Source organism: Crocuta crocuta, unplaced genomic scaffold, assembly GCF_008692635.1.
Source record: "Crocuta crocuta isolate KB4526 unplaced genomic scaffold, BGI_CrCroc_1.0 scaffold580, whole genome shotgun sequence".
NCBI classification, from domain to species: domain Eukaryota; kingdom Metazoa; phylum Chordata; class Mammalia; order Carnivora; family Hyaenidae; genus Crocuta; species Crocuta crocuta.
The window spans coordinates 1,342,385-1,369,959 of NW_027527940.1; the positions used below are offsets into that span (position 1 = coordinate 1,342,385).

At 36.8% G+C, this 27,575-nt stretch overlaps 1 protein-coding gene across 1 annotated transcript in view; it reads right to left on the bottom strand.

The window, feature by feature from the left end:
• The window catches only part of NPHP3 (nephrocystin 3), a 42,870-nt gene that overhangs the window by 11,084 nt on the left and 4,211 nt on the right, over positions 1 to 27,575 (bottom strand). Inside the window, exons 4-20 of the mRNA XM_077752359.1 lie at positions 27,275 to 27,425; positions 24,862 to 25,014; positions 23,188 to 23,321; positions 21,302 to 21,462; positions 18,455 to 18,611; positions 16,503 to 16,577; positions 14,007 to 14,180; positions 11,956 to 12,059; positions 10,619 to 10,733; positions 10,040 to 10,183; positions 9,491 to 9,588; positions 8,282 to 8,384; positions 7,482 to 7,564; positions 4,867 to 5,008; positions 3,047 to 3,211; positions 1,574 to 1,668; positions 480 to 602 (exon numbers count right to left, since the gene is read on the bottom strand). Of these exons, the coding sequence (XP_077608485.1) occupies positions 480 to 602; positions 1,574 to 1,668; positions 3,047 to 3,211; positions 4,867 to 5,008; positions 7,482 to 7,564; positions 8,282 to 8,384; positions 9,491 to 9,588; positions 10,040 to 10,183; positions 10,619 to 10,733; positions 11,956 to 12,059; positions 14,007 to 14,180; positions 16,503 to 16,577; positions 18,455 to 18,611; positions 21,302 to 21,462; positions 23,188 to 23,321; positions 24,862 to 25,014; positions 27,275 to 27,425 (2,177 nt within the window). The remainder of the gene's footprint in view (positions 1 to 479; positions 603 to 1,573; positions 1,669 to 3,046; positions 3,212 to 4,866; positions 5,009 to 7,481; positions 7,565 to 8,281; positions 8,385 to 9,490; positions 9,589 to 10,039; positions 10,184 to 10,618; positions 10,734 to 11,955; positions 12,060 to 14,006; positions 14,181 to 16,502; positions 16,578 to 18,454; positions 18,612 to 21,301; positions 21,463 to 23,187; positions 23,322 to 24,861; positions 25,015 to 27,274; positions 27,426 to 27,575) is intronic.

Below are 27,575 nucleotides of genomic sequence, written 5' to 3' on the forward strand. Positions count from 1 at the left end.
CTGATGTTGAGCATCTTTTCAGGTATCTGTTGGCCATATGTATATCCTTTTTGGAAAAATGTCTATTCAGATCCTCTGCCCAAGTTTTAACGAGATTCTTGTTGTGATTGAGTTGTATACATCCTTATATATTTTGGATGTTAATTCCTTTACATATGCATGATTTGCAAATATTTTCTCTCATTCAGTAGGTTGCCTTTTCATTTTGTTTATGATTTCCTTTGCTGTACAGAAGTTTTTTTTAGTTTGAGTTAGTTCCACTGGTTTATTTTGCTTTTGATGCTTTTGCTTTTTATGTCAGATCCAAGAAATCATCACCAAGACTGGTGTCAGGCAGTTTACTGACTGTTTCTAGGAGTTTTATGGCTTTCAGGTCTTACATTAAAGCTAAATTAAAAATGCCATTTTTCTTTGTTATACTGATCAACTGTTCAAATCTGTTTCTCTGGGGAAAGGTGTTCTACAAATAAATTTCTTACCTTTTATAAAGGTTCTGAGACACGAAGAGATTGAGAAGGCAATCATGCAACTTCTGTTTACTTCCCTGCTGCTGAAAAAGCCAAGGGAGTTCGTCTGCACTTCTCCAAGTCACTCGGTCCCGACTATTAGAAGGGAAGAGAGAACACTTGATAGTACCTTCCAGCAATGAGATTGCCTCAGAAGGCAAGTGGTGAAGGAAGGAAAATGTAGTTGACATAGATCTCTGACTCTTTAAACATATTTTTTTTTTTAAATTTTGAGAGAGAGAGAAAGCAAGCAAGCATGCGTGAGCAGGGAAGGGGAAAGGGAAAGAGAGAGACTCTTAAGCAGGCTCCACGCTCAGCACAGAGCCCAATGTGGGGCCTGATCCCATGACTCTGGGACTATGATCTGAGCCAAAATTGAGTCAGATGCTCAACTAATTGAGCCACCCAGGTGCCCCCTAAATATAATCTAATACTGAGAAAATTATGTCACAATCAGAAACTCTACCAATCTAAGAAAATAAATAAAGCAATATCAGGACCATCAATCAAACTCTCAAGTTTTCTTAAAATTGAACTATTTAAAAAAACTCTCAATCAACCCAAATAAACACACATGGATATACACAGACACACATTTTAAGCTACTAAACTGGAATAAAATAATAATAATAAAGTGATCCTGCACTGATTTCATGTGAATCAATTTAAATCTTTAGCATAATATTAAAAGACTTACTTACATAATAATCTTTTGTTCTTTTGACATTACCAGAATAGGGAGAAGATTTAATCTTTTTGTAATAATTAAAGACTTTTTTTTTATTTCAGAGAGAGAGAGAGAGCATGAGTGGGGGAGGGAGGAAGAGGGAAAGAGAGAATCCCAAGCAGTCTCCCTGCTCAGTGTGGAGTGTGATGGAGGGCTTGATCCCATGAACTGGGAGATCATGACCTGAGCCAAAATCAAAAGCCAGACACTCCACCAACTGAGCCACCTTATTATTATCTTGCAACAATTAAGTGTTTATACATTAAGTTATAAGCTAAGGAAGAGAAATGACACAGAGATAAAATGTGTTACAGAAGAACAATATGGACATTTATAATACCTTAACTGCATGGTGAAATAGTTGATTAGCTTTTGCCTATATGAAGAAATAATGGTGGGACCTTCCATGTATTCTAATCTCACTGTTTCCCAAGCCTGAAAAAAAAAATATATATAGCAGTCTATTTTCTGTAAGTCACTGAATATCTAAAAATTAATTTATAAACATCAATTTATAATTATTTCAATTTTAAAGTTGTAGAATGCAGATGGCATAAGAATATTTTAAAATTCAGCGTATATTTATGTGAAAGCTGATATGAGAATAAAAATCTCCTGGAAGCACTTAAAACACAAACTTCTAGTTAATGCATTAAAAATACCAGAAATGTGGATTGAGAAAGTACCAAAAAGAGTTTATTTAAGCAATATACAAGAAAAGAGAAAGATAAGCCTATGAGATCACAAACATTTCACACCTACAAATACAACACAGCATACTCACGTGAAAGACTTAATTTGCATTTGGATATACATAAGTCAACCATGGTATTGCAGATGATAAGCATTATATCAGTCAGTATTTCCTAAACATTCATTACTATGTGCTAGACATCATGTCTAAGACCTTACTAGGATCAAGGACCATCTCAATTAATTCTCTTCACATCCCCTGTAGTAAGCTGGAAAAATCTGTCCACAGTTTACAGAATTTACTCAAGGTTACCCAGCTGTTAAGCTGTGAAGAGCTGGATTGCGAACTGAGGCATACTCATTTACTGAGTCCAAGCTCTTGAAACGTAAATAATCACACCAGCAATCAACAGATCATAAAATTGAAGAAAACTATTTTTTCTCTTTCATAAAGAAACTACTTTTTAAAGTACTGTAGTCTCTCTTTATACCCAGGTTCACTTTTCGCAGTTTCAGTTACCCACGGCCCAATGGGGTTTAAAAGCAGATCTCTTTCTGATATTATGGTCAGAAGGTCAGTAGTAGCCCAATGCTAGGTCACAGTGCCTATGTCATTCACCTCACTCCATCTCATCACATAGACATTTTTATAATCTCAAGAAGGGTGAGTGCAGTACAGTAAGATATTTTGAGAGAGAAAGAGACAACATTCCCATAACTTTTAGTACACTACATTGTCATAATTGTTTTGTTTTATTATTAGTTATTGTTGTTAATCTCATACTGTCCCTAAATTATAAATGAAACTTTATCATGGGTATGCATGTGTAAGGAAAAAAAACATTTTATATATAAGGCGCAGTACTATCCCAGTTTTAGGCATTCTCTGGGCTTCTTGGAATGTGTCTCCTACAGATAACGTGGGCTGTTCTAATAGCTATTTCATAAAGGTACTTCGCAAGAATAATATTAGCCAAATCTTATATTTAACCTAAAATCATTGCAAAAAAATTCTGTAGTACCAAATTTGAAATTTCAATTTTGTCTTATAATTGAAACACTAAAATAGCATGGGATGTTGACACTTATAGGTGAAAAGCCTTATTACAATAATGTCTACCTGTAGATGTTGAAACTTGAGCAAGCCACAACCATAAGTCAACAAGCACATTTTGTGTAAACTGTGAATGAGGGAGGTCAAGACAGCCCAGGACAGCTCAGGGTAGAGTTCCATCAATTCTGATTCACTCACGCCATTGTGACTAACATTTATCAGGCAGAGAATCTAGGTAGAGAAGTGAATTAACAATGATCATAAGCCACCTCTGTAAGTAACAGAAAGCCATTAAAAGGTTATTAACTTCTTATTCAAACTTATTGTTCAAATGATTGAATAAAGCAAGAAACTGATTTCTTAGAATAAAACATACTTTCCGAAAGGCATTAAACAAGAATAAGATAGTGTATATAGTAAATCTAGCATGCCAAAGAGAACACACAGAAAAGAGTTTGAGGACAATTAAAGCCTCAGGAAATGGATTAACTAATGACAAAGTTCTAATTTTGGGAGGATGGTGGAAGAAAACAGTTCTTCTCCTATAAATGCCTATTAATAGAGGACAACATATAACAAAACATCTCTAAAAGTACAGTTGAGTCTGTAAAAAAGAAAGGGAAATCCTCCTGGTGCCAAAAATGAACAGGAAAGTGAACATCAGAGGGCTAAGTGCTGGAGCAGCTGTCCCTGGGGGAGGTGGGGACCTAGGACAGGCAACAGTCCCAGTCACTTAAGTGTTTGGGTTTTCACACCCACAGCTGGGATGGAAGGTGAGCCCTGAAACCCCGGGAAGGGGAGGCGTTGGAACTAGAAAGCTTACCAACACCAGGAATCCAAGAGTTGTACCCTCAGCGAAGGGGTACATGAGAAAACATCAGCCCACGGACCAGCCACCTATGAAAGCTGACTTTAAAGCTTGAAGAGTTAAGATACTGTGGTACAGGCAAGGAATGAGCAAAACTGGAACAGAAAGAGCTCAGAAAACAAACTCATGTTAATTTGTGAGTGTGATATCCAAATTAGCAGAAAAGATGTGTTCTTTAGAAAAATGAGGGGGCGCCTGGGTGGCTCAGTCAGGTAAATGTCCAACTTCGGTTTGGGTCTTGATCTCGTGGTTTGTGAGTTCAAGCCCCGCATCGGGCTCCGCACTGACAGCTCAGAGGCTGGAGCCTGCTTTGGATTTTGTGTCTCCCTCTTTCTGTCCCTCCTTCACCCATGCTGTCTCTCTACCCCCCCAAAAATAAACATTAAAAAAAATGGAAAATTAGCTAGCCATATGATAAAAGATTAAAAAGTAGATTCCTTCCTCACACAATAAACAAAAATAAATCCACAAGACAAGGACTTACACAGGAAGAGCAACACTATAAAACACTTTACAGGGGAAAAAATACATAGGAGAACAATTTTATGATAATAAAAGATTTCTTTGATAATTAAAGATTTTTAAAATAAGCTATAACAGGCATAGATCATAAAACAAACTGTTAATAAACCTGACTTCATCAAAATAAAACTCTGTATATTGAATGATACCAAAAAGTTAAGACAAGGAACAAAACAGGAGAAAGACATTTATTTACAAACTCTGTAAAAGAGGATTTGTATTCAGCGACTCAATTAAAACTCAAGTAAAAAGGCTTGGATCAGCAAACTGCATAAGAGGAAACAGGAATAGCCAATGAACACGAACAGATGAAAAATCTCAATGATCATGAGGAAAATGCAAGTTTATTGAGCCACCATGTCTGCCCACAAGCACACCATGGCAGCCAGCATTCCTGTAGATGCTTGCAACATACTGAAGCACACATTTAAAAATAATGACTATTTACTTCAATTCACACATAAATGCAAACCTTTTAAAGTTTATTATCCTTTACCTGTTTCATGAGTTCTTTATCCATATCATTTGCCATGGACTCCTGGATGGACCTCAGAGCAAGTCTGTATAATGAAACAGTATCTTGACACTGGAAACACTGATGAAGGATTTTATCTAAATTGCCTGCTCCCCCAGCACTGCTGGAATTGAGAAGAGATTTAATTTCCTACAGACAGCCAACATCTGTGAAAAATCTAGCGTAGATAAAAACAATGTGGCCTCTATTGTTTATACTTCAACTGATAACAGAAATCCAATAAAACATGATATAGGAAAATGGTAGTTTGATGGGGCTGCTAGCGTCATCAAGTTTAGTTTAGCATACAGTTTAACTCGGTGCAGTAAACACATGCTGGGGACTTACTATATTTCAGGCAATTACTGCACATCATGGAACATGGAAATGAGTAAGACATGCTACCTACATAGAGGAAGCAGAAAAAGAATTACAAGTAAGTGTTGTTAGTTAGCCATGCAAATGAAATTTGTTTAGAGTTAGGGTTTAGAAAATATCAGACTAAAGAAAATCAATAAATAGGGTGGGTTGTTTTAAAATATTACACAATATTTACCAATAGTTTCTTTTTTAAATATGAAGATATAAAGAGAGAAGAAAAAAAGAGGTCTACAGTCCCTCTCTATAGGCCTAGTAAACCTTCTAAAGGCCTAATACATATGGGAAGCCATTTCAGATTTCTTTCTAAGTCAGCATGACTGTACATAAACTTTGCTTAAACCAAAAGCCTGATTTATGGCTCACAAAATATACACTGTACCTTGCCTTATAAACAAGGTGCCTAAAGGAAAACCATCTTGTCCTTAAGATGTGGATCAATGCTCCTGCCTTCTGCATTCATTGACGTTAAAACTCATGATTCCTGCCTATACGTTAATCCATAATCTTTTGAGCTTTTACAAGATGTGAAAACGGTATATAACCCTGTAAAAACTGTACATTCTCCAGAGCATTTTCTTTCCTGTGTGAAGATCATGTTTCCCGGGCAGCTGTCCTAATGTGGGCTCAAATAAAACTCTCTCTCGGGGCACCTAAGTGGCTTAGTCGGTTAAGTGCTTGACTCTTGATTTTGGCACGGTTCATGAATGGTTCATGAGTTTGAGCCCCGTATCAGGTTCTGCACTCACAGCATGGAGCCTGCCTCGGATCCTCTGTCTCCCCGCCTCTGCCTCTCCCTGACTTGTTTTTTTTTTTCTCTCTCTCTCTCTCAAAAATAAATAAATGTTAAACTTTTAGAGATTCTAAAAGGTTTGTTCATTTTGTGTCAATACTCTTAAAATAGCTAAATTCAGTAACTGTTATGAAATGTGTGGAAAGTGACTCACACTCTTGAACTGTACTTCTGCCAGATGTTGATGCTCACAGTGATCAGATGCAATGCCAAAACTGAGGACAGTGGGAATATCATGGGCAATTCAAAATTTTAGAAGATGTTTTCATTTCCAATTTGGTGCTCAAGATGAGAATGTGGAATTAAGAGACAAGAGGAGTACCAGCGGTGCCTGGGTGGCTTAGTCAGTTAAGCATCTGACTGGCTCAGGTCATGATCTTGCAGTCTGAGTGCACTGAGATTCTCGAGGAGAATTTCTCTCTCTCACGCTCTCTGCCCTCTCCCACCCATACTTATTTTCTCTCTCAAAAATAAACTTAAGAAAAAAAGAGAGAGAGACAAGAGTACTAGATTCAGTGTCTAGAATATGAGTTGTACTATGATTACTGTCTATTGTGATGATCAGCAAAACCATATTCATCTTTTTCACCTCTGGTTGTGAAAAGTCAAAGTAAGGTGAGGCTATAATGAAGAAGAAATGTGGTTATACTTTGTAAGGCTTAACTAAAGGGGAGTGACTAGTGGATATCATAGATACCTGTTTTTTTTTTTAATTTTTAATGTTTATTTAAGTTTGAGAGAGAGACAGAAAGAGACAGAGAGAGAGAAAGAGAAACAGAGCTCTAGCAGCAGAGGGGCAGAGAAAGAAGGAGACACAGAATCTGAAGCAGGCTCTATGCTCCGAGCTGTCAGCACAGAGCCGGACGCAGAGCTTGAACTCACGAACTGTGAGATCATGACCCCAGATGCTTAAATGACTAAGCTACTCAAGTGCTCCAACTAATGAATATCTGATATAGAAGAATCTATTTTAGGATGAAGGTTTATCAGGATTTTAGAACAGAGGCAATGAAACATTTCCACATACCTACCTACTAATATTTAAGGACACCTGCAATAACATTTGTTTGCCTCAGTTGTCCCTCATTTTCCCAAAGCTAGGGCCTCAACAGGTGACAAGGAACACTCATGGGCCCCAAATAAGGGCAAAGATGGCCTTCTGAGGCAACCCCCCATAGGGAAATGGTAAGTGTGATGAAAATTAGACTACTATATCCAACAAGTTCTTGTAATTCATGGGCTATCATCAATCTGCAGTCACAAGTCACGTTCTCACAGGGTGTTAGTGTCACTGTTAGAATCAACAGAATCTGATGTGAGTAGCTCAAGAGATTGTCGCAATGATCAGCTCTCAGTTTCCCAAGACAAGGAAGCAGTCTGTGGCAAACACAAGACATGCAGTTCATGTAAACTTGCCACCACTTACCGTGCGATCATTTTGCCGAAAAGGGTGACATAAAGGGCATTGCAGGTTGTAGCAGAACGACAGTGTCGCTCTAGCTTCTTCTCCTGTACCAGTTTACCAAAACACGAAACAAACAAAAACAAAACCTGGAATGAAGTGGTCTTTACCATGGAACTGTCAACAAATATCCCTGGCAGAAATGACATGGCTCCTGCCACCTCATCTGTGGCTTCACTGCCATGTGGTGGCAGACCGCAGATGCGGTTGGCATGCATATGTTCTTCTGTCTTTAAAAATACCTGCTTACGGGGCGCCTGGGTGGCTCAGTTGGTTAAACGCCCAGCTTTGGCTCAAGCCATGATCTCGCGGCTCATGGGTTCGAGCCCCACGTCAGGCATTGTGCTGATAGCTCAGAGCCTGAAGCCTGTTTCAGATTCTGTATCTCCCTCTCTCTCTGACCCTCCCATGCTGATACTGTTTCTCTCCCTCTCTCAAAAATAAATTAAGACTTGGGGCGCCTGGGTGGCTTAGTCGGTTAAGCGTCCGACTTTCGCTTAGGTCATGANTAAAAAAATAAATTAAGACATTAAAAATTTTTTTTTGTTTTAAAATACCTGCTTAATAAAGTAAAACTTAGGCCCACAATGATTTTATTGCTTCTTCTATATTTGTTAGTTTAAGAGAAAATGCATTTAACTATTAGTAAACTCCAATTTTTCTTAACACAATAGAGTTCCTATACTGAATTTTAAGTCTCATATAAGATATTTTAGAGGACAGCTGGCAGAGAGTAAAAGAGCAGCAAAGTTAAAACTACTTACCTGCTCTTTACTCAATTTAATGTCCATAGTGTGGCATTCTGCAATTATAATAGATTTCGCATCTTTTGGATTTAGAGGATCAAGATGAAGTGTAGGCCACAACCTTTTATTTAAAGAAAAAAAAATGAAATTCTCTTCTAATACAACTAAAGCTGTAATCCACCCAAACACAAATCAAAATCCATTACAAGAATTAATTTTTTATATTGCCTTTGTAACATCAGCAAAACTAATCTGTTAATCTTATCAGGTAATTTGACTCTTTGAATTATTTGATTCTAACATGTGTATCATTAGTTTCAGCAATTAATCCCAACAAAGACTTTCAAACAGTGTATACATTAGGCAGCACAGTGGTAGAACATTTCTAGTTCTATATTCTATACTATCAATAAAATTAACATAGGTGTTGTATTAGTACCTATGAAGATAGTACAAGATAGTGTTTGCCCACAAATTACTTGTAATCCAATTGGAATTTATTCACCCTGCAACATAGATTCTCAATGGGGAATTGAAAATTGTTTCAGGGTGGGGGAAAATGATCTTACTCTTTTTATATATAAAGCACAAATATATATACATATTTGTTTATATGCATAAACTGACATATAGCATACGGGTGGTATTAAGATTCTTGGGGTGAGGGAGGTGATTAGGAAGAAAATGTTCTAGAAAGGCTCCCAAGGAGTACAAAAATAGGTTACGAGGCACTGCCCCACAGAATTCAACCACTGTAGGACTGCCAAAGTGAGCTCACAGTTCAGGATAACAGCTGTCTGGCCCATTACTCATAGCCCGGCCATCTCCCTATTTTTCTCATCTATAAATGTAACTGCCTGTTAGCCATCACTACTTGGAGCTATACCTGGTAACTCCAACCAACCATGTCCCAAAACAAGACTTCTAACCTTTCTTCCACAAACCTGCCCATTCTTTGTGTTCCCCATTTTAGTTCACAGAATCACAATTTACTTAATTTCCCAAGTCAGAAACTTGGGAGCCATTTAGCCTTCCCCTCCTTGATATTCCAGATCTAACCACCCACCAAATCCTATAGATTGTATCTTTCTCTTGAATTCATCGACTTCTCCCCATCCTTGCTGTCACTTATAGGAAAAACATAAAAACATAAAAATCTTTTAAAACCTTTCCTTGTTTGTACTTAAAACATCTCAGTAATCAGAAAGAACTAAAGTTAGGTCATACCTCCATGCTGTAGGGCATGTTTCTACATTCACAGAAACAATTACTCTTACATTCACTGGCAGCGGATCTATCAGCCATTTCATGTGTTTTTCCACTTGCTTAAAAATATAAAAACAAAATTCATTTTATTAATTCAAAATATTTCAAAACAACCCAATAATAGCTCCCCAAGTAAAATGAAATTCTCATTACATCTCTCATGATTATTAAGGATAAAATCTTTTTTTTTTTTTTTTGGATAATTTATCTCAGAATATTAAAATACAAGTGGCAAAATACTATTACTGCTGATACAAGTTCTGGATACTTAAGGAAATGTTGAGGCCCTAGACGTATGTCAAAATGAACAAATTTGCTAATTGGTCAATTCGATTGGTCTTTCCCAATAAAATACCACTGTCTACTGGCATACAGTACATTTTTTATCCACATGCTTCCTCCCTAGAAATTTGGCAGAAATAACAGAACATCAACATTTTCTTCTCATAAACATAAGATAATTTTGTTTCTTTCTGAGAGTATCAATAGGTTACAACGTGAAAACAGTACCTGAACCTGATCTATAGAATCAATAATGATAATGATACTGCCTTGATGACGGGCAGAGAGTTTTTCTAGCCAACGTGGAAATTCTTCCAGAAGCTTAGCAGGATCCAATGTCAGAGCAGATACTGACCAAGAGTGCTGCATCAACTACAAGATGAGAACACAAACAAATTAAAGTAGTTGCACTTTTTCATACTTGGTGGGAAACATTTCTATTTTTTAAACCACAATTGAGTAACCAAGAGGACCCAAATGCATCAAGTGTTATTTTTAACCTTCTACAAATCCAAAACAAATGGGTAATATTGAAAATTGAAAATTATTGGGTACTTGTCCCCAACAATTTCTGATCCTAAATAAAAATAAAAATTCTGATAGTTCCATGGGGTGCCTGGTGGCTCAGTCAGTTGAGTGTCCAACTCTTGATTTCAGCTTAGGTCATGATCTCATGGCTCCATTCATGAGATAGAGCTGTACATCAGGCTCTGGGCTGACAGCCTGGGTTCCTCTCTCTCTCTCTCAAAATAAATAAGATAAACATCCAAAAAAATTCTGGTAATTCCAAAACATGTCATATTATACCTTTAGAGTTAGTCGTTTAATAATTAAGGAAGACTCTGAGCTGGTTGACATGGGCCTTCCCACAAAATGAGAAAGAATTAGCGTGTTAGGGGAATTCTTCTGTTGTAACTGAATCCTGAAAGAAAAAGACCTTTTATAAGACTGATAAAACTCATTTGTTATCAATAAATAAAAAGAATTCACAATGCATTGAACATCAAATGCTACCTAACTCTCAGCAATCACCTAGTCAATCACTTTTGAATAAACATAGGAGATTTCCATCTTTATTCTACTTTTAGATTCTCTTAAATAAACCTTTCAAAATTATAGATTTGTTTTCATTACAATTTGATATTAACTAATGGAAACCAATACAGTGCACTTTTAGGTTAAAGTACTAGTGAAATAAGCATTAACCTTTAATTAAAAATATGTTATTAGAGGAAAAAGGAAGTTTCCTGGCCAAGTACAAAAATATTATTTTCCAAAAAACATTATTTTCCACTAAATAATAGGACAGTAAAAAAGAAAACAACACGGGGTGCCTGGGTGGCTCAGTCAGTTTAAGCGTCTGACTTCAGCTCAGGTCACGATCTCACGGTTTGTGGGTTCGAGCCCTGCGTTGGGCTCTGTGCTGACAGCTCAGAGCCTGGAGCCTGTCTTCGGATTCTGTCTCCCTCTCTCTCTGCCCCTCCCTCACTTGCACTCTGTCTCTCTGTTTCTCAAAAATAAATAAACATTAAAAAAAAAAGAAAAACAACACATGCTAATTCTTCAATGTAAATCACAATTATGAAAGAAAATATTCTAATTGTTTTTAAATAATAGGATCTAAAATGAAAGTAAAAAAGAGTTTATCGGCTTCTGTAACTCTTAGTCCTTAATTTTAAGAATGACTTTGTATTCATAATATACGTCATCCTTTACTTTGATGTACTTTATGACTTATTTCACTCTAAACAGTCTGTCTTTGTCTTATTTCAAACATTTAAAATGCCAATGAAACTTTTAGGATGAAGCTAATAACTGAAAACAAAGGCACATTCCCTGTATAATTAACCTAATTCCATTCCACACTGACCACTCCTTCACATAGCACATGTTTGGCTGTGACCCACATAATTAATATAAATAATCACAAATGCTCATATATCCTATTCCTTTCTCATTGTGTATTCTGACATCCAAATTGTACACACTTCAGGGCATGAATCTGTTATTTTATACGGTTTTGCTTTTTTTAATATTTAGAATAGGCCATGCAGGAAGGCAGGCAGGCAATAATACATTCTGTTGAATGAGTTTAGTAATTCTAATGATGACAATGGTAACAATGTAATTGCACTGCATCATACCACTTTGATAAAAGAAGAGATTTTCCAGAACCTGGTCCTCCAGATACAAGAAGAGGTGGAATTGGTGCTGGTGCCGCCACTAGATCATTAAGCCGTTGGTAATACTGGAAACAGAAAGGAATTTAAACTGTGAGGAAGCATATGCCTCTTAGAATACTAGAGTCAACTTCTGACCATCTTCTGAAATCATTAGAGAAAAGCTGCATGAGAAAATGAAATCTACTTTTAGTCAACAGCATCCTCATAATTGCTTATTTAATGGTGGGTAAGTATGCTGAAAATAGTAAACTAAGAATGAGCCCCAATTTCTTCTACACATAAAGCTGCTGTAAATTAATGGATCAGAGACAACACTTAAGATCCCCATTGGGTTTTACAACATTCAGGTTTTGCAGAAAGCTGCAGGGAGGCCAATGTATTACCCTGTATATTCCCTAAACTGCAAAAAGTATCACAGAAGGCTTTGGGGGCATCAGCAGGCATCCTCCGTCTCCTGGTCAGAAGAACACGTGTCCTGGACAACACCAGAGTTTCCAGGGATTTCTGAGAATACGTCTGAACAAGAGCAGTTTTGTCTGGGCCCTTATCTGAGTCTCCCAGCTTGCATTAGAGAATCTGGTTAGGACAGGCTGCCTGAGATCTTCCTGAAATTAAGTGAGCTCTCTGCAAAGTCCAAGAACACATGTGTCTCAGGCTTTCCCCAGACACTAAAAACTGGTTCCAAGATAAAAAGGACACACTCAGAAAATCAAAATACCTCAGTATTTATTAGGGACTTGGCAAAGTTATCTTGGAGGTTGAGATGTTTATTAGGTGTACCAGTGACCTAAATGACAGCAGATAAGGAATTAAAAGAATTTGAAATTAAGTAGTTTGTGGCTAGCTTTAGGGTAGCAGAAATTTCCAACAACTACAATAAATTATTATATGGTATAGTTTTTCAATCAATTTTTGTTTGCCATATATGAACACAGAATATATTCCCCAGGAACTCAGATTATTCTGATAGCAATGATGCTTCTCAATAAGCAAAGGACTTGACTGATTGAGGACCTTCTAAATCCTAACAATTTAGTTCATTTTCCCACGTAAAGCCCAATTATCGACCCATGGTTCCCAATTTCAGACCACTTGCCACAGAAGAATTTAAGATTAGGAGCCAGAAGACCTAGGTTCAAATCCCAGACTGCAGTCTACTCCATGTGTGCTCTTGGGCAAACTGTAATATGGACTTGAGATTCTTCAATTATGAAATAATGATAACAATACCTCTCTTACAAAATAGCAAAAATGTAACATTCATCATGTGCCAGGTACTGTGCCAAGTGGTTGGTGTGTTTATCTGGCTGAGTCCTCCCAACAACCCTGTCAGGTAGGTAAGCTAATCAATCTCATTTTACAGAGAAGGAAGCCAAAGTTCAGAGCTTAGTAATGATCACAATCCAGAGTTAGGAAATGGTGAAACCAGGACATAAACACAGATAGTCTCAATTATAAAATTTCTATGCAAATACTGCTGATAGTGACAGCTATGATAATATTCTTTAAAACATTTGTTCTTACATTAATTTTTAAAAATTTTTTTGAACTTGGCATAGATCCTTTGTGTACTTCAAATTCCATTAATTTGTTTAGATATTTGAGGAGGCTAATGAACTGATCAGCCTATTGCATTAACTACGGTGCTGTTTCCTGAATGTTTGACATTTTGATTCCTCCAAGCACTGGAAGAATAGATAGCCTTATGATTTTTATCAAGTTTCCTAGCTATCCTATTCTTGGCTTGGTGAACTGCAGATGGTAGCATAAAGAACATGTGGTGATAAGTCCTCATCTGTAACTAAAAGTGTTTGATGTTCATAAATATCGTTGAATCTCACTTATCTTTCATGTGATACAAAGTTAAGCATATGTCTCAATATGGATAATCAAGTCATGAGGACAAACACTAACACAATCATTAACCTTGACTACATTTAGGTAAAAACACAATCATAACACAGTCTTAAGTAGTGACTGATCTTTGTTGGAACAATACTCCAAATGCTCACTTTCTCGAAACCCAACTCATGCGTGGAATTTGAAGCCTGTTGAAACGTTTCCATTTGCTCTTGTTCATCATGTATGTCCCACAGAACATCACCCAAATCATCTTCTTCTGGAATAGAATCTTCACTGCCCAAATCCTTAGTCTCTAGGTCTGTGTTTTCAAAGCCCAGGATGTCCTGAACACCAAGAGCAAGCACATGAAAGTGAATAAAGAACGTAAACATCTTGTAGCAGTGTTAGCACATATATCTCAGGTGGCTTTCACCTACGGAGGAGGACAAGTCCAAACCTATGGCCTTCAGATAGTACCGAAAAGAATAAATATAAAACTATAAAAAAAAAAAAACCATGCATTTAGAAATAAAGAAATATTAAAATGACAAACACAAAGATCTTTCTCGTTTATTTTTTAAAAATAGAAGGGCATTGGGGCACCTGGCTGGCTCAGTCAGTAGAGCATGCGACTCTTAATTTTGGGGCTATCGGTTCAAGCCCCACATTGAGTGTAGAGCTTACATTAAAAAAAAAACCTGGGGATGCCTGGTGGCTCAGTCAGTTAAGCCTCCGACTTCAGCTCAGGTCATGATCTCACAGTTTGTGGGTTCAAACCCCACATTAGGCTCTGTGCTGAAGGCTCAGCGCCTGGAGCCTGCCTCCGATTCTGTGTCTCCCTCTCTCTGCCCCTCCTCCACTTGCATTCTGTCTCTTTCTCAAAAATAAATGAAAACATTTTTAAAAAAATTAAAAAACAAAACAAAACTGGACACTGGGATCACTCAGTCGGCTGAACTCTGACTCTTGATTTCAGCTCAGGTCATGATCTCAGGGTTGTGGGACTGAGCCCTGTATTGGGCTCCAGACTGAGTGTGGAGCCTGATTAGATTCTCTCTATCCCTCTGCCCATCCCTCCCCCCACCCTGCTTGTGCATGCTCTCTCTCAAAAGAAAAAAAAAAAAATAGCAGGACATTTGACTTCCCAGGGATCTGTTTTCTGAAAAATGTTACATAATATATTCATTTATATCTGGGTGGAAAACAATTTTAAATATTGTGATAATGCTTAGAAAATATGCTGCTTTACATTTTTATAAGAATTTAATTACTAAGATGGGGTTTCTTGATATCAAATATCAGTGATGTGATATCTAGTCTTTATATCACTGGAAATATGTTGTCCTTCAAACAGTAAAGATGGCAAATATGTCCACTTTCCTTTGCTGCCATTTATTCTGCTCAATTAATTTTATTTAATTGGGGTCTTAAAATTCACAAGATTATTGAGAAGATAAAAACTGATGTCAATTTTTATACTAAAGAACACTATACAAAATGTGTTGCCAGAAGTCATATCATTATGCTCTGGAGCTCATTCTTTTTCTCTGATAACAAATCTCTATACTTTTAATACAAGTTAATTAGTAAAAGTAATCTAATTCCTAACTTCCCAAATAGAATCCCAGGTACCCTGGAGGGGGTGTCCACAGGTATGGGCAACTGCAGGCTAAATGTGGTACGTCTGTCTATTGCACCATTTCACTTTAAGATGTTAGGGGGGTTCTTTTTTTTTTTATCACTACTAGTATTTTTGATGATATATCATTTAAAATGATTTTTATATTAAAAATAAACACAGGTATAACATTAAGCAGAATATAAACTCATATAAATTTATAAGATAATACTTAAGATAGCATGGAAACTTTCAGCCTGAGACACTATGATCCATGACCTCAGACTCTTAGATGTATGATTTCACCCCTCTCTGCTGTAAGGATAATGTAGTAGATAAATTTGAAAAGGCTTTTACTATTTTATAAAAGTTCAAGGTGCACACAAAACTTGAGGAAACTTTCACTGAATAAGACCAACATTTTTCTTCAAATACTTATACTTTTTACCTGGCACTTTTGCAATCTATTTTACTTATCAGGTATTGAGGCATCAAATAGCTCTGTGAGACAAATGACGGATAAAGACACATAGTAGTTGGGGCGCGTGGGTGGCTCCGTCAGTTAAGTGTTTGACTCTTGGTTTCAGCTCAGGTCATGATCTCATAGTTCACGGGTTTGAGCCCTACGTTGGGCTCTGCCAGTGCTTGGGGTTCTTTCCCTCTCTCTGTCCTCCCCTGTTGGTGTGCTCTGTCTCTCTCTCTCTCCAAACAAATAAACTTAAAAAAGTAATTTAAAAAAGATACATGATACTACTAACACTATGATAATACCATAGGATAGAAAACCATCAGAAACAACGGCACTTTCCCCAGGTATTTTTTCTTTCTCCCCCCTCCCCAGGTATTATTTGTAGTTGTTTTCACTGGAAGGTTCAACTTTAAGGAAAACAGTCTTAGGAAAAAAAAAATTTTTTTGAGTAGGCTCTAGACCCAACATGGGACTCCAACTCACGATTTTGAGATCAAGAGTTGCATGCTCTTCTGAGCAAGCCAGCCAGGTGCCCCTTAGAATATGTTAGATGAAATCTTATAAGGAATGCATATTTACTTGTTTAATAATCTTTTCCACATAAATGTAAGTTTTATAAACTCCTTCTGAAGGATCTCCAGAGTGATCAATGATCTGAAAAAGAAAAAAGTTCAACAACAACATGAAAAAAACAATAAAAGGAGGAGGCGGTGATGATAAATACTTCTATAGAAGTTGTATGTCAGGGATTATTCTGAGTACTTTACATATTAGTTCATCTGTCCTCACAACAACCCAATGAGAGAGACACTATTACTTTTTTTTTTTTCAGGAAGAGAATTTAGTAATTCTTCACTCACATATAAAACCTAGTGCTTATCACACCCAGTGTCCTCCTAATTATTGCCCGTCATCTCTTTAGCCCTTCTCCCCACCCAATACCCAGCCAGCAACTCTGTTTGCTCTCTGTATTTAAGAGTCTCTTATGCTTTGTCTTGTTTTTATATTATTTTTGCTTCCCTTCCCTTATGTTCATCTGTTTTGTATCTTAAATTTCACATATGAGTGAAATCATAGGATATTTGTCTTTCTCTGACTGACTGACTTTGCTAAGCATAATATACTCTAGTTCCATCCACCTTGATGCAAAATGGATGCAAGATTTCATTCTTTGGATTGCTGAGTAATATTCCATTGTATATTCTATTCCATGTATATATATACACACCACCTATTCTTTATCCATTCATCAGCTGACGGACATTTGGGCTATTGTCAATAGTGCTGCTATAAACTTGGGAGTGCATATGCCCCTTCAAATCAGCACTCCTATATCTTTTGGATAAATACCTAATAGTATGCGATTGCTGGGACATAGGGTAGATCTGAAAGAAGAGTCAGTATCTTTCCTCTTGGGATCTAGTGGACTAGGCTCACACTAATGTAATTAAACCAAATAATGAAATGGTTCTGGAGATTATAAAAAAATACACTATTTTGTGTTGGGCCCTTTAATGTTACACTGGTCTCAAGCTTTTCAATACTAAATGATGTAAAAAAAATGCTTATGTTCATATTTGGTCTTATTTCTTGAATGAGCACAGAGAAATAAAAACAATGTCAAAATCCAAGTTGTTTTCAACTGTACTCTTTTTTTTTTTTTTTTAAGATTTTAGTTTTAAGTAATCTCTATACCCCCATGTGGGACTTGAATTCACAACCCCGAGATGAAGAGTTGCATGCTCTACTGACTGAGCCTGCCAGGTGCCCCTCAACTGTATTCTTAACACCAACTGTAAGCATTTTTAAATTATCTCAGTGTGCAGTAAGGCACACCAGATTTGTGTTCTAAATATTATCCCATCATGCATCTAGGAATGATCAAATGTCTCACACTCATAATCACTGTTTTGCTTTTCCCAGTGCTCTTAGAAGAGGCTCCTTCTTACATGATCCTGGGTCAACAGTGGACAAAAGGACTCTGCTCTTGAGGAAAAAAGCACAGAAAAAATCTGATTTGTCCACTCATCAATCATACCCTTCATACCTGCGTATTGCTATTTATTCCTTTCTGTTTCTCATAGTTGACAACTAAGTCTATTGGCTCTGCTGTCAAACTATCCCCAGATTCCTATTTCTTATCACTTCCTCTACTTACACCCTGGTCCAAGCCACCAGCATCTTTAACTTAGTGACTTAAGAGCTATCCAACTCTGCCCTTCTCTACTACCCTCCAAACCAATCAATTCTCAACATGGCAGCCCAAGAACATCCTTGTCAGAATTGTATTTCTGCTGCTGCTGCTTAAAGTCTTCCAAGTAATGACTCAAGTAAAAACTTCCAGGTAAAAAAATATCTCACTCAAAGCAAAAAAAAAAAAGGTTTCTGAAGTGAACTCCAAGGTTCTTTACCCCTAGCTCCCAGTCACCTGTCCTATTAATCTCCCCTCACTCACTCCTGTCTCATGGCCTTTGTTCTAACACTTCCCTTGGGCCACCAGGTTCTTAAAAAAATAACCCTGTGAATTTTACCTTGGCTTTGTTGGTCTTGGTCAGGTTAGAAACTTGATCAATCAATTGCTGGATGGAGTTGGAACTGTCTTTCCCATCCTCAGAGCGATGATAAATTAATCGTGGTTTGCCTTCAGGGTTTTTCAGAAAAGCTTCTTCACAGTCTTCCAATAAAAGGCTAGATTGGAAATCAGTATTTCTTGTGCTACACTGCACTACAGCAGCAAACAATCAACCTAAGTGTCAATAATGGGAGTTTAAAGCAATGACAAGGGGCCAGAAGAAGCCCAGGGATAGAACAAGGTTTCCAAAAATGCATGTTTTATAGCTTTGTTCCAGCTTAGCCAGAAAACATAAGGCATTCATTAGCAGACAGTGAGAACAAGTACAATAAATCCTGCATTAAATTGAATCCTAAAGCATACATTAATTTTTTTAATCCAGCAAGGAAAAAACCTCTCAAAAAATACTGTAAACATGGCTCAAAATAATGGACCAGACTCATGAGATTTTGCAAATAAATGGAAACCTAATTCCATTTAGAAATATGTAACTTCCAAATTAAAATATAAATATTGTCAAACCCAATATGTCAAGATTTTTCTCTTCTCTAGTCTGTTAGCTTTTCTCATCCAATGAATGATCTGAGTCTTTATACCCAAGATACAGTATAAGAAAGATCCAGAGGCAGATGGGGGAAGTCAGATGGCTAGAAAAGTCTTAACTGAGGTACAGGGTTAAAAAAAACTCTAACTTTGCTACAGGGTACCATAATGACAGTTTTTACTATCCCTATTTAAAGTCTAGAAAAATCTTAAAATAACCTACCAGTGTTTTCTACATGGCAAGGAAAATTACAACCAACTCCCTTTTCTAAAACGCATTAACTGAAAGATTGTCTCGAGAGGCAAATTAGTGTGTGTGAGCAAGGGAGAACTATTACATGATTCAAAATTTACATGGAGATACTAGCCTCAGTACAAAACAAGAGTAATGTTCTATTATAGATCGCTGTGCCAATCCAATCAATCCAAACCATAGAATTTCTCCAAACCATTCTGACCATGTTCTATGTAATTTTGGGGTTTTGGTTCTTTTGTTACTACTTTAGGAGAAAACTCTGTGGCCCATGTGAATACCAAAGAATGGGTCACTGTTCAGGCACATGTTTCTATTTCAAAATCACTCCCTACAAAACTGACATATGGGGCTGAGATGAAATGATAGGATATCTGGGATTTGGTTCAAATCCTTTGGTGGGAGGGAAGTATTTGGGGCTACTGGGTACTGTCTGGGGGACATGATTCTAGAGTCATCTTTTGAGAAGAATGCGGGACTATTTATGAGGGGTGAAGGACAACCTGAGAAAAAGCAAAGCTCTACCAACCCCTTGGTAGAGCTTTACGGTGTGAGGCCTACCATTACTGCCACGTTTCTTGACAGCCAGGAAATAAACGTTAAGGAAATAAAATAATCAGCAGATGGAATATGAAAAATTAAAGGCAGAGCACAGGTGAAGAAATGATTAAATTTTAGAAGTTAAAATTCTTATTCTTTAAGAAGAATAAAGTTTTTAAAACGTAAAACAAATAAAATTTAGTAGAAGAAGATAAATTGAAATCTGCCAAGCAAAGTAATAAAATATGTAAGAAAGTGAGGGGTAAAAGATTAAGAAGAATTTAATATGAAAAAGATAAAAAAGATAAAAAAGATAAAAATAAATGTTGAAAGTCTAAAAATACAATATTTTATTAAGTAAATATGGATACAAGGTAAAGAAAAAACAAGACGGTTTCAAGGATTAGAGAATTAATAAGAGAAAAATAACAAATGACATATTACCACCTGAGATAAAATACTGCCTAGATATTAAATAATAAAACAGAATATATCCTCAATAAACATTAAAAAATAACAGGAAAAGAAAAGGGGTGAAGGAGGAAAAGAACCCCAACTAAAAGGCAATCAAGTGGAAAGAACCCTTAAACTTGTTTGGGAGGAGGCTCATTAACCAGGTGGCTGTCTGGCCACTGGGCAGTCTTAAGGAGTGATGATGGATTACACTGCAGGGTCTCTGGGAAAGCCAAGGGCTCCACATCCTTCTGCACAGAGCTGAGGTCAGAGTCCTCAATAAAGGGAAAAACGCTTTGGAAGGGTTAAATCCAATCAGACAGCAAAGGCAGAAAGAAAACCTCTTATTAATTTTGTCTTCTGTCTATGTATCCAGTTAGGTAAAAATAAGTATTTGCAGACTAGTAATTATATTCACATTATAAGAAAATTGTTCACTTTACTGGAATTAAGTCATAAGATCCTCAGAGAATTAAAAAATTTGACTTAACATCTCTATAAGCATTCAAGTAGCTCTCAGTTTGTATCTGAAGAAAGAAAATAATGAAGGTTAATGCAGATTACTGAAATCAGGAGTTGCCAATTTGCTCTGTTAGGGCCACTGCGTGTACATTTTAGGCTTCGTGGGCTACACACGGTCTTTGTTATAACCACAATTCTTAACTCTGCTGTTGTAGGACAAAAGCAGCTGTAGAAGTACATAAATAAATGAATATAGCTATGTTACAATAAAATTTTACTTATAAAAACAGGTGGCTGACTGGATTTGGCCACAGTTAGCTACCTCTGATTTAAATGATCTTTACATTAATGATGCCAATCTTAACACCTATTAAACAACCCAAACAATGTAAAGTTTTTAATACTTTATTTAAGTATGAAACCTCAAAACACTTATTGAAGTTTATGGGTTGTTTTTGATTATAAGGATGCAATTAGAACTTATCTTTGAAGTTCATTTGGCAATCTCAATTCTATTTACAACTTCTGTAATAAATGACAGAATTTTCAGCTTACCTTGGTAAGGTTAAATGAATGAATAAAATAACTAATGAACTTTTCTCAATTTCCCATTTTCTTACAGCGAGGTATCGATTTTCAGTATCTATTGGAAAATATATAGCATGGAAAAAATATCCCATTGTTTCACACATTCTTTTCAGTTTAGGTGAATAGTCCTAAAAAGAAATTAAACGAAAACACAAGAAATTAAAACATAATAAAAGCACAGCTTATATAACTAAATATCTGGTCAGCTTAAAATAAAAAAGCATGCTTTAGAACAGGTTATGTTGAATATTTTTTAAATTTATATTCAAAACTTAAAAAATAAAAATATAATCATATTTTAAAGAAAGTCTTTAAGAGAAAAGGCAAGTTTCCCTTAAAACAAAAATAATATAAGCTTAGTAACTTGGCTGTTTCCTAGCTCAGAAAATATTTATTTCATAATAAAACCTAAAACAATGGAAGAAAAATATTAGGCTATTTTCCTTTGGTATTTATTTTTGTGGTTGTTGTCATTATTATTATTATTATAAATGACTTCTGCTTTATTGTTATAGAGAGTGGAAAACCCAAATCCATGAATCTATATAGTAAAAAATGTCCACCATGATATATTAGAACATTAAAGTAAACAGGTAGAAATGAAAACTATGTTAATCTATAAGCAAATTAAGTTACTAAGTAATAATGACTATTATTATGCAATAAATGAGTAATTCCCTCAACATTAGTTTGGTAATAACCTACATTTAGTTAATGAGTAGAAACTTTGATTTTGAGGGGTGCCTGGGTGGCTCAGTCAGTTAAGTGTCTGGCTTTGGCTCAGGTCATGATCTCGCAGTTCCTGGTTTTGAGCCCACATCAGGCTCTGTGCTGACAGCTTAGAGCCTGGAGCCTGCTTTGGATTCTGTGTCTCCTTCTCTCTCTGCCCCTCCCCCATGCATGCCCTGTCTCTGTCTCTCAAAAATAAATAAAAATTTTAAAAAAATAAAAAGAAATTTTGGTTTTCAAAATATTTTATCTCTCAACCCAAAATGAACAATATCAAAAGGAAAGCTAAATAAATTCATTAATCAATAATCTTTTAATCAATAATGTTAATACAGCAGGTATAGCATGTGATGTACAAATTTATTTAAAATTCAGCTAGAACAGTAAATGGCAAACTTTTTCTGTAAAAAGCAAGTTTTCTTACAAATTATAATAGCTTAATGACTTGGGTATCTTAGCAGGGGTCTTTAGTGTCCATTTAGTCTGTCGTAATTTATGCTGCCATTGTCGTATGAAGCAGCCATAGACAGTATGTAAATGAATAAGCCCAGTTGTGTTCCGGTAAAACCTTATTTATAGACACTAAAATTTGAATTTAATATAATTTTCACACGTCACAAAACATCCTTCTTTGGATTTTTTTCCAACCGTATAAAAAAGTAAAAAGCAATGTTAGCTCTGGGTCCTATAAAAACAGGCTGCAGGCCAGATCCGGCCCACAGGCCGGAGTATGCCTGCCCTCTGCCTCAGGTTAACCCCAATGCTGCCTTGAACTATTAAAAACCATGATAAGGATTAAATTTTGTCATAACCTGAAACAGATTCAAGACTAGAGCTGGCAGATATTACCTAAAGCAGGCACTATCAACAAAGGTCTTAAACACAATGGAGAATGTATAATAAAGCATTGAGAAGCATTAAGTTCCAAAGCCTTAATGTGAATACACTGGTAAAACTGAGCAAGATTTTCTCTTAAAAAAAAGTCCAAAATTCTTCCTGCTCTTTAAGACATATAATCTGATAGGCAGTAAACTACTTGGTTTAGATGTAGTAGTGTCATAAATAGGATACAATATTAACTTGTATTTTAAATCAGTGAATAAAGAATTTATAAATATCCTCACCTTAAGGAAAAGATCCACTTCAGGCTGGGTTTCATCTGTATAAATGAGGTAACATCTGACGGTATTACTCCACAGAGAATGTGAAAACAAGGGAGTAACTTGTAATAAACTAGCTACAGCAACATTCCAGTCATCTGAAAATAAAATTTATCATAAGTTCATGAAAAAAATTCATCAGAAAAACATTTCACAAGAGGATGTTTTTAAAGTCTGAAAAAACACAACAGGCAACATAAAATGGAATCTGATCTTACTCGTTAAAAATGACACAGCTTCTGGAATAACATATTAGAGGGGAAACAGTTCTTTTACCTCAAGTTCTATCCTTGGGCATAAAGCAATCAATGTCACCAGTTGATCTTGCTAGGGTACCTGACTGGACCAGTGGCTCCAATCAAGTATCATGAACCTATGTTACATGAGCTGTTTAATGAGTTTGCAGCTATAGGAGGGCCTACATTCCCAGCTTGGCCTATAATTTTACCTACTTACTATTCTTGAGATATATTAAGTCAAAAAGAATGGCATAAAATGTGGGCGCCTGGGTGGCTCAGTCAGTTAAGCGTCGGACTTCAGCTCAGGTCATGATCTCACAGTTCATGGGTTCAAGCCCCGCGTTGGGCTCTGTGCTGACAGCTAGCTCAGAGCCTGGAGACTGTTTTGGATTCTGTGTCTCCCTCTCTCTCTGACCTTCCCCTGTTCACGCTGTCTCTCTCCCTCTCAGAAATAAATAAAACATAAAAAAAAAAAAAAGAAAAAGAAAAAAGAGTAGAGCTACCTGTAACATCTCAGATCTGCACTGGCATTGAAATTCTGAACAGATCTTAAAGCTGTTTTGGACACCAAATTTTTTTTTTTTTTTTTAAGTATTTTTAATGCATCACCACAGAACCCGATGCGGGGCCTGAACCCACAAACCCTGAGATCATGACCTGAACCGAAGTCAGATACTTAACCGGCTGAGCCACCCAGGCACCCCTCGGACACCAAATTATATAAAAATAATGAAAATATGGGGCGCCTGGTTGGCTTAGTCAGTTAAGCGTCTGACTTTCGCTTAGGTCATGATCTCGCAGTTCGTGGGTTCGGCCCCACATCGGGCTCTGTGCTGACTGCCAGCTCAGAGCCTGGAGCCTGTTTCAGTCTGTGACTCCCTCTCTCTCTGACCCTCCCCTGCTCACGCTGTCTCTCTCTCTCTCTCTCCTAGAAATAAATAAAAACATTAAAAAAAAATTTAAAAAAAATAATGAAAATATTCTTTTGACTAAGGATACTACATTGCATAACTTCGTACTCTATTCTGCAGCCTTCTCTAACCTTTAAAAGCATAAACGATACAGAGGGAAAGACTAAAAACATCTGTTTCTCAGTCAATCTACATTATACTCTCAAGGATCAACTGAAACTCCTGAGAATTCAGACCAGAAGCTAAGTATTTAGAACCTGGTTTGCCAGTCTGGCCAGGGAGCACCATGTGATCCTGATGTGAATTACAGTATTTACTCAGCTCTGGTCAGTGACAGCACCAGTTCAGTGCATGCAGGTTTGACAGTGGAAGACACCCAGAATAAAAATAGCATGCCTTGCTGATGGTCATTCTCCCAGTACACAAGATTACAGTATATGAACAGTCACTACCATTAGCCAAAGTAATTGGCAAATGGCTTGTGTTACCTCTGTTGACATTTGCAAAGGGTCCTTCCACATCTATAGAACTATGGGCAAACTCAGGGCCCCTGAAGGACTGCTGAAGCTGGATCATACTCCCTATGGAAGGTTCACTCCCCAAAGCTCCTCCAGTCCAGTATTCACACTGGGTTCCAGCAGCTGTAAACGCAAGAAATTTTATCTTGTGAAAACCAAATTACTGAATGTTCAAAAACTTATCATATGTACACAGGATTTCTAATTTTAAAAAATACTGTAATATTATAAATACAACAAATATTCAAATATTCTATCTTTAATGATTTTGAAAGTACTTTATCACCAACTTCTGGCAACTTCTAAGGTGCTGGTTAACATAATTCTGGTTATCATCTCAAATTCAAAGAGGGGGATAAAGCGAGAAAGATGAAAAGAAATAAAGAATACAGTACCCAAAGGAACTGTACCAACAGAGAGAAGTTAAAAATATCCCCATACAAAAATTCAAAACAAGATTTCTAACCATACAGTTCAGGTATCAGTGTAAAATTTGAAGGAAAGAGTTTCAAAGGAAGACTATTACTAGCACACTTGTAATTAAGATTGGTAATTCATCAGGATGTAAGCTAAGGATGTAAATAGTACCTCCTCTTTAAACCTCCAGAGTAATAAAATTAATGTCTGAATCAATAGGTGCTTATGAACATGACATCTTTGAAAATATGTGTATACTCAATTTGGATTCAATTTCTGGCAAAAATGAGATTATTATTTGTAGGTCTTTGAATGTGAAATGAGTGATGTTCCCTCACTGTCCTTTCTTCATGTTTAAATCTAAATATGAAGAAAGACCTGGGAGGGAATATTAACTTGTTCTTATTAACTTGCCAAGGCAATTACAATATAATAGTTTTGAAACACTGCATATTTTAACATATGTCAACACTGCAATAACCACTAAGACTAATGTGGGGACATAAGAGTATCCTCTTAGTCACTTGAAGCCATTAAGAATCACTTCATTTTTTCCCCCTCAAAAGTTAGTAATAAAAATCCCAGGATGCTGGTCAGACTCCAAAGGCTCTAAAATGTAAATTAAGAGGGAGTTGTCAAGTTGCCATCTTTCACTCCCAAATCAGTTTGCAAGAATAAAATGTGGGTTCCTGTAAATGAGAGAGCGACTACATTTTTGTACTGCATTTACAATAGAATCTTTTCCATTTTTCAGCATTAGTCACAGTTTTTTAATATTTTCTTGGAACACGGTGGACCCTTTCCTTCTATGGCTCCAAGCCTTATTTCTATAAAAAACATATTTTATATGTTTAATTGCAGAATAAAAACTTTTTGAAGAGTTCACAGGACTGTCCTGGAAACCACTTAGTAAAATATCATGCAGATATTCTAATGGATGGTTGCAAAGAATGTATCACTATGTGGAAAAATAATATGACAGAGACTACCAACCATCCTCCAATATCCATTCTCCCCTTTTTCCTTTAGTAACAGAATTTCCAACTTTAGGTGGTACATGACTCTCCTACTAATGATTACACTTTCCAATCTTCCTAGGAGTAGTGCTGGCCAATGGAGTTTCAGATTATGCTTCTCTCTTTCAGATTATGCTTCTCTCTTTCAGATTATGCTTCTCTCTTTCAGATTATGCTTCTTTCTTTCAGATTATGCTTCTTTCCTTCCTTCTTTCCTTCCTTTCTTTCCCTCTCTCTCTCTCTTTCTTTCAAGTTTATTTCTTACTTAGAGAGAGAGAGAATCCCAAACAGGCTCCACACTGCCAGCACCGCTGCTGGATGTGGGGATTGTACCCACAAACCAAGACATCATGAACTGAGCCGAGGACGCTTAACCAACTGAGCCACCCTGGCGCCTCTTTCAGATTGTGCTTTCAAGGAGAGGAATGGATTCCCTTCCCTTTTCCCCCGGCCAAAATATAGATGTCAAGGTGAGACCTGGAGGAGCTGTCTTAGACAAGAGAGAAAAAACCTATAGGGTAAGGTTGGCAATGCAAGTCACTTGGAAATCTGGCTCCTAACAACGCCATGGACTTCATGGAAAATTGCTGTCCTAACAAGCTGAGAAAGTGGGAGAAAGTGCAGTTCTATTTATAACATCAACCTCTTATGGGACACGTAAGTGCCTCAGCTGGTTAAGGATCTGACTTCAGCTCTGGTCATGATCTCATGGCTCTGGGTTCGAGCCCCACGCCAGGCTCTGTGCTGACAGCTCAGAGCCTGGAGCCTGCTTCGGGTTCTGTGTCTCCTCTCTCTCTGCCCACCCCCGCTTATGCTCTGTCTCTCTCTGTCTCTCAAGAATGAATAAACATTAACAGCAACTGCTTTTAACTAAAAGGATTCAAAGCTGGCTCTACAATATCATTGCACCTATAATGAAAGCTCAAAATATAAATAGGAAGTAAATTTACCAGTAACGTCTGTACAGTTGTCATCTGAATCAGACTCTCCAGGATCAAATACTTGGATTCCCTGAGCTTGGAGCCTCTGAAGTTTGCTCTCCAGCTCTCGCTTAGCCCTCAGTAAGTCCTGAATTTCATTTTCCTTGGTCTCCCTAAAAATCTTTAAAAGGCAAATGTTAATTTTGAAACCTCTCCCATAACCAAAAGGTTGTGTCATCAACTCTTAACAGAAAAATCTTTCATTCATGAAGCCGATATTCAGCTTGGTCCTGATCTCTTCTGTAGGATAAATAACCAAAGGAACTCCAGT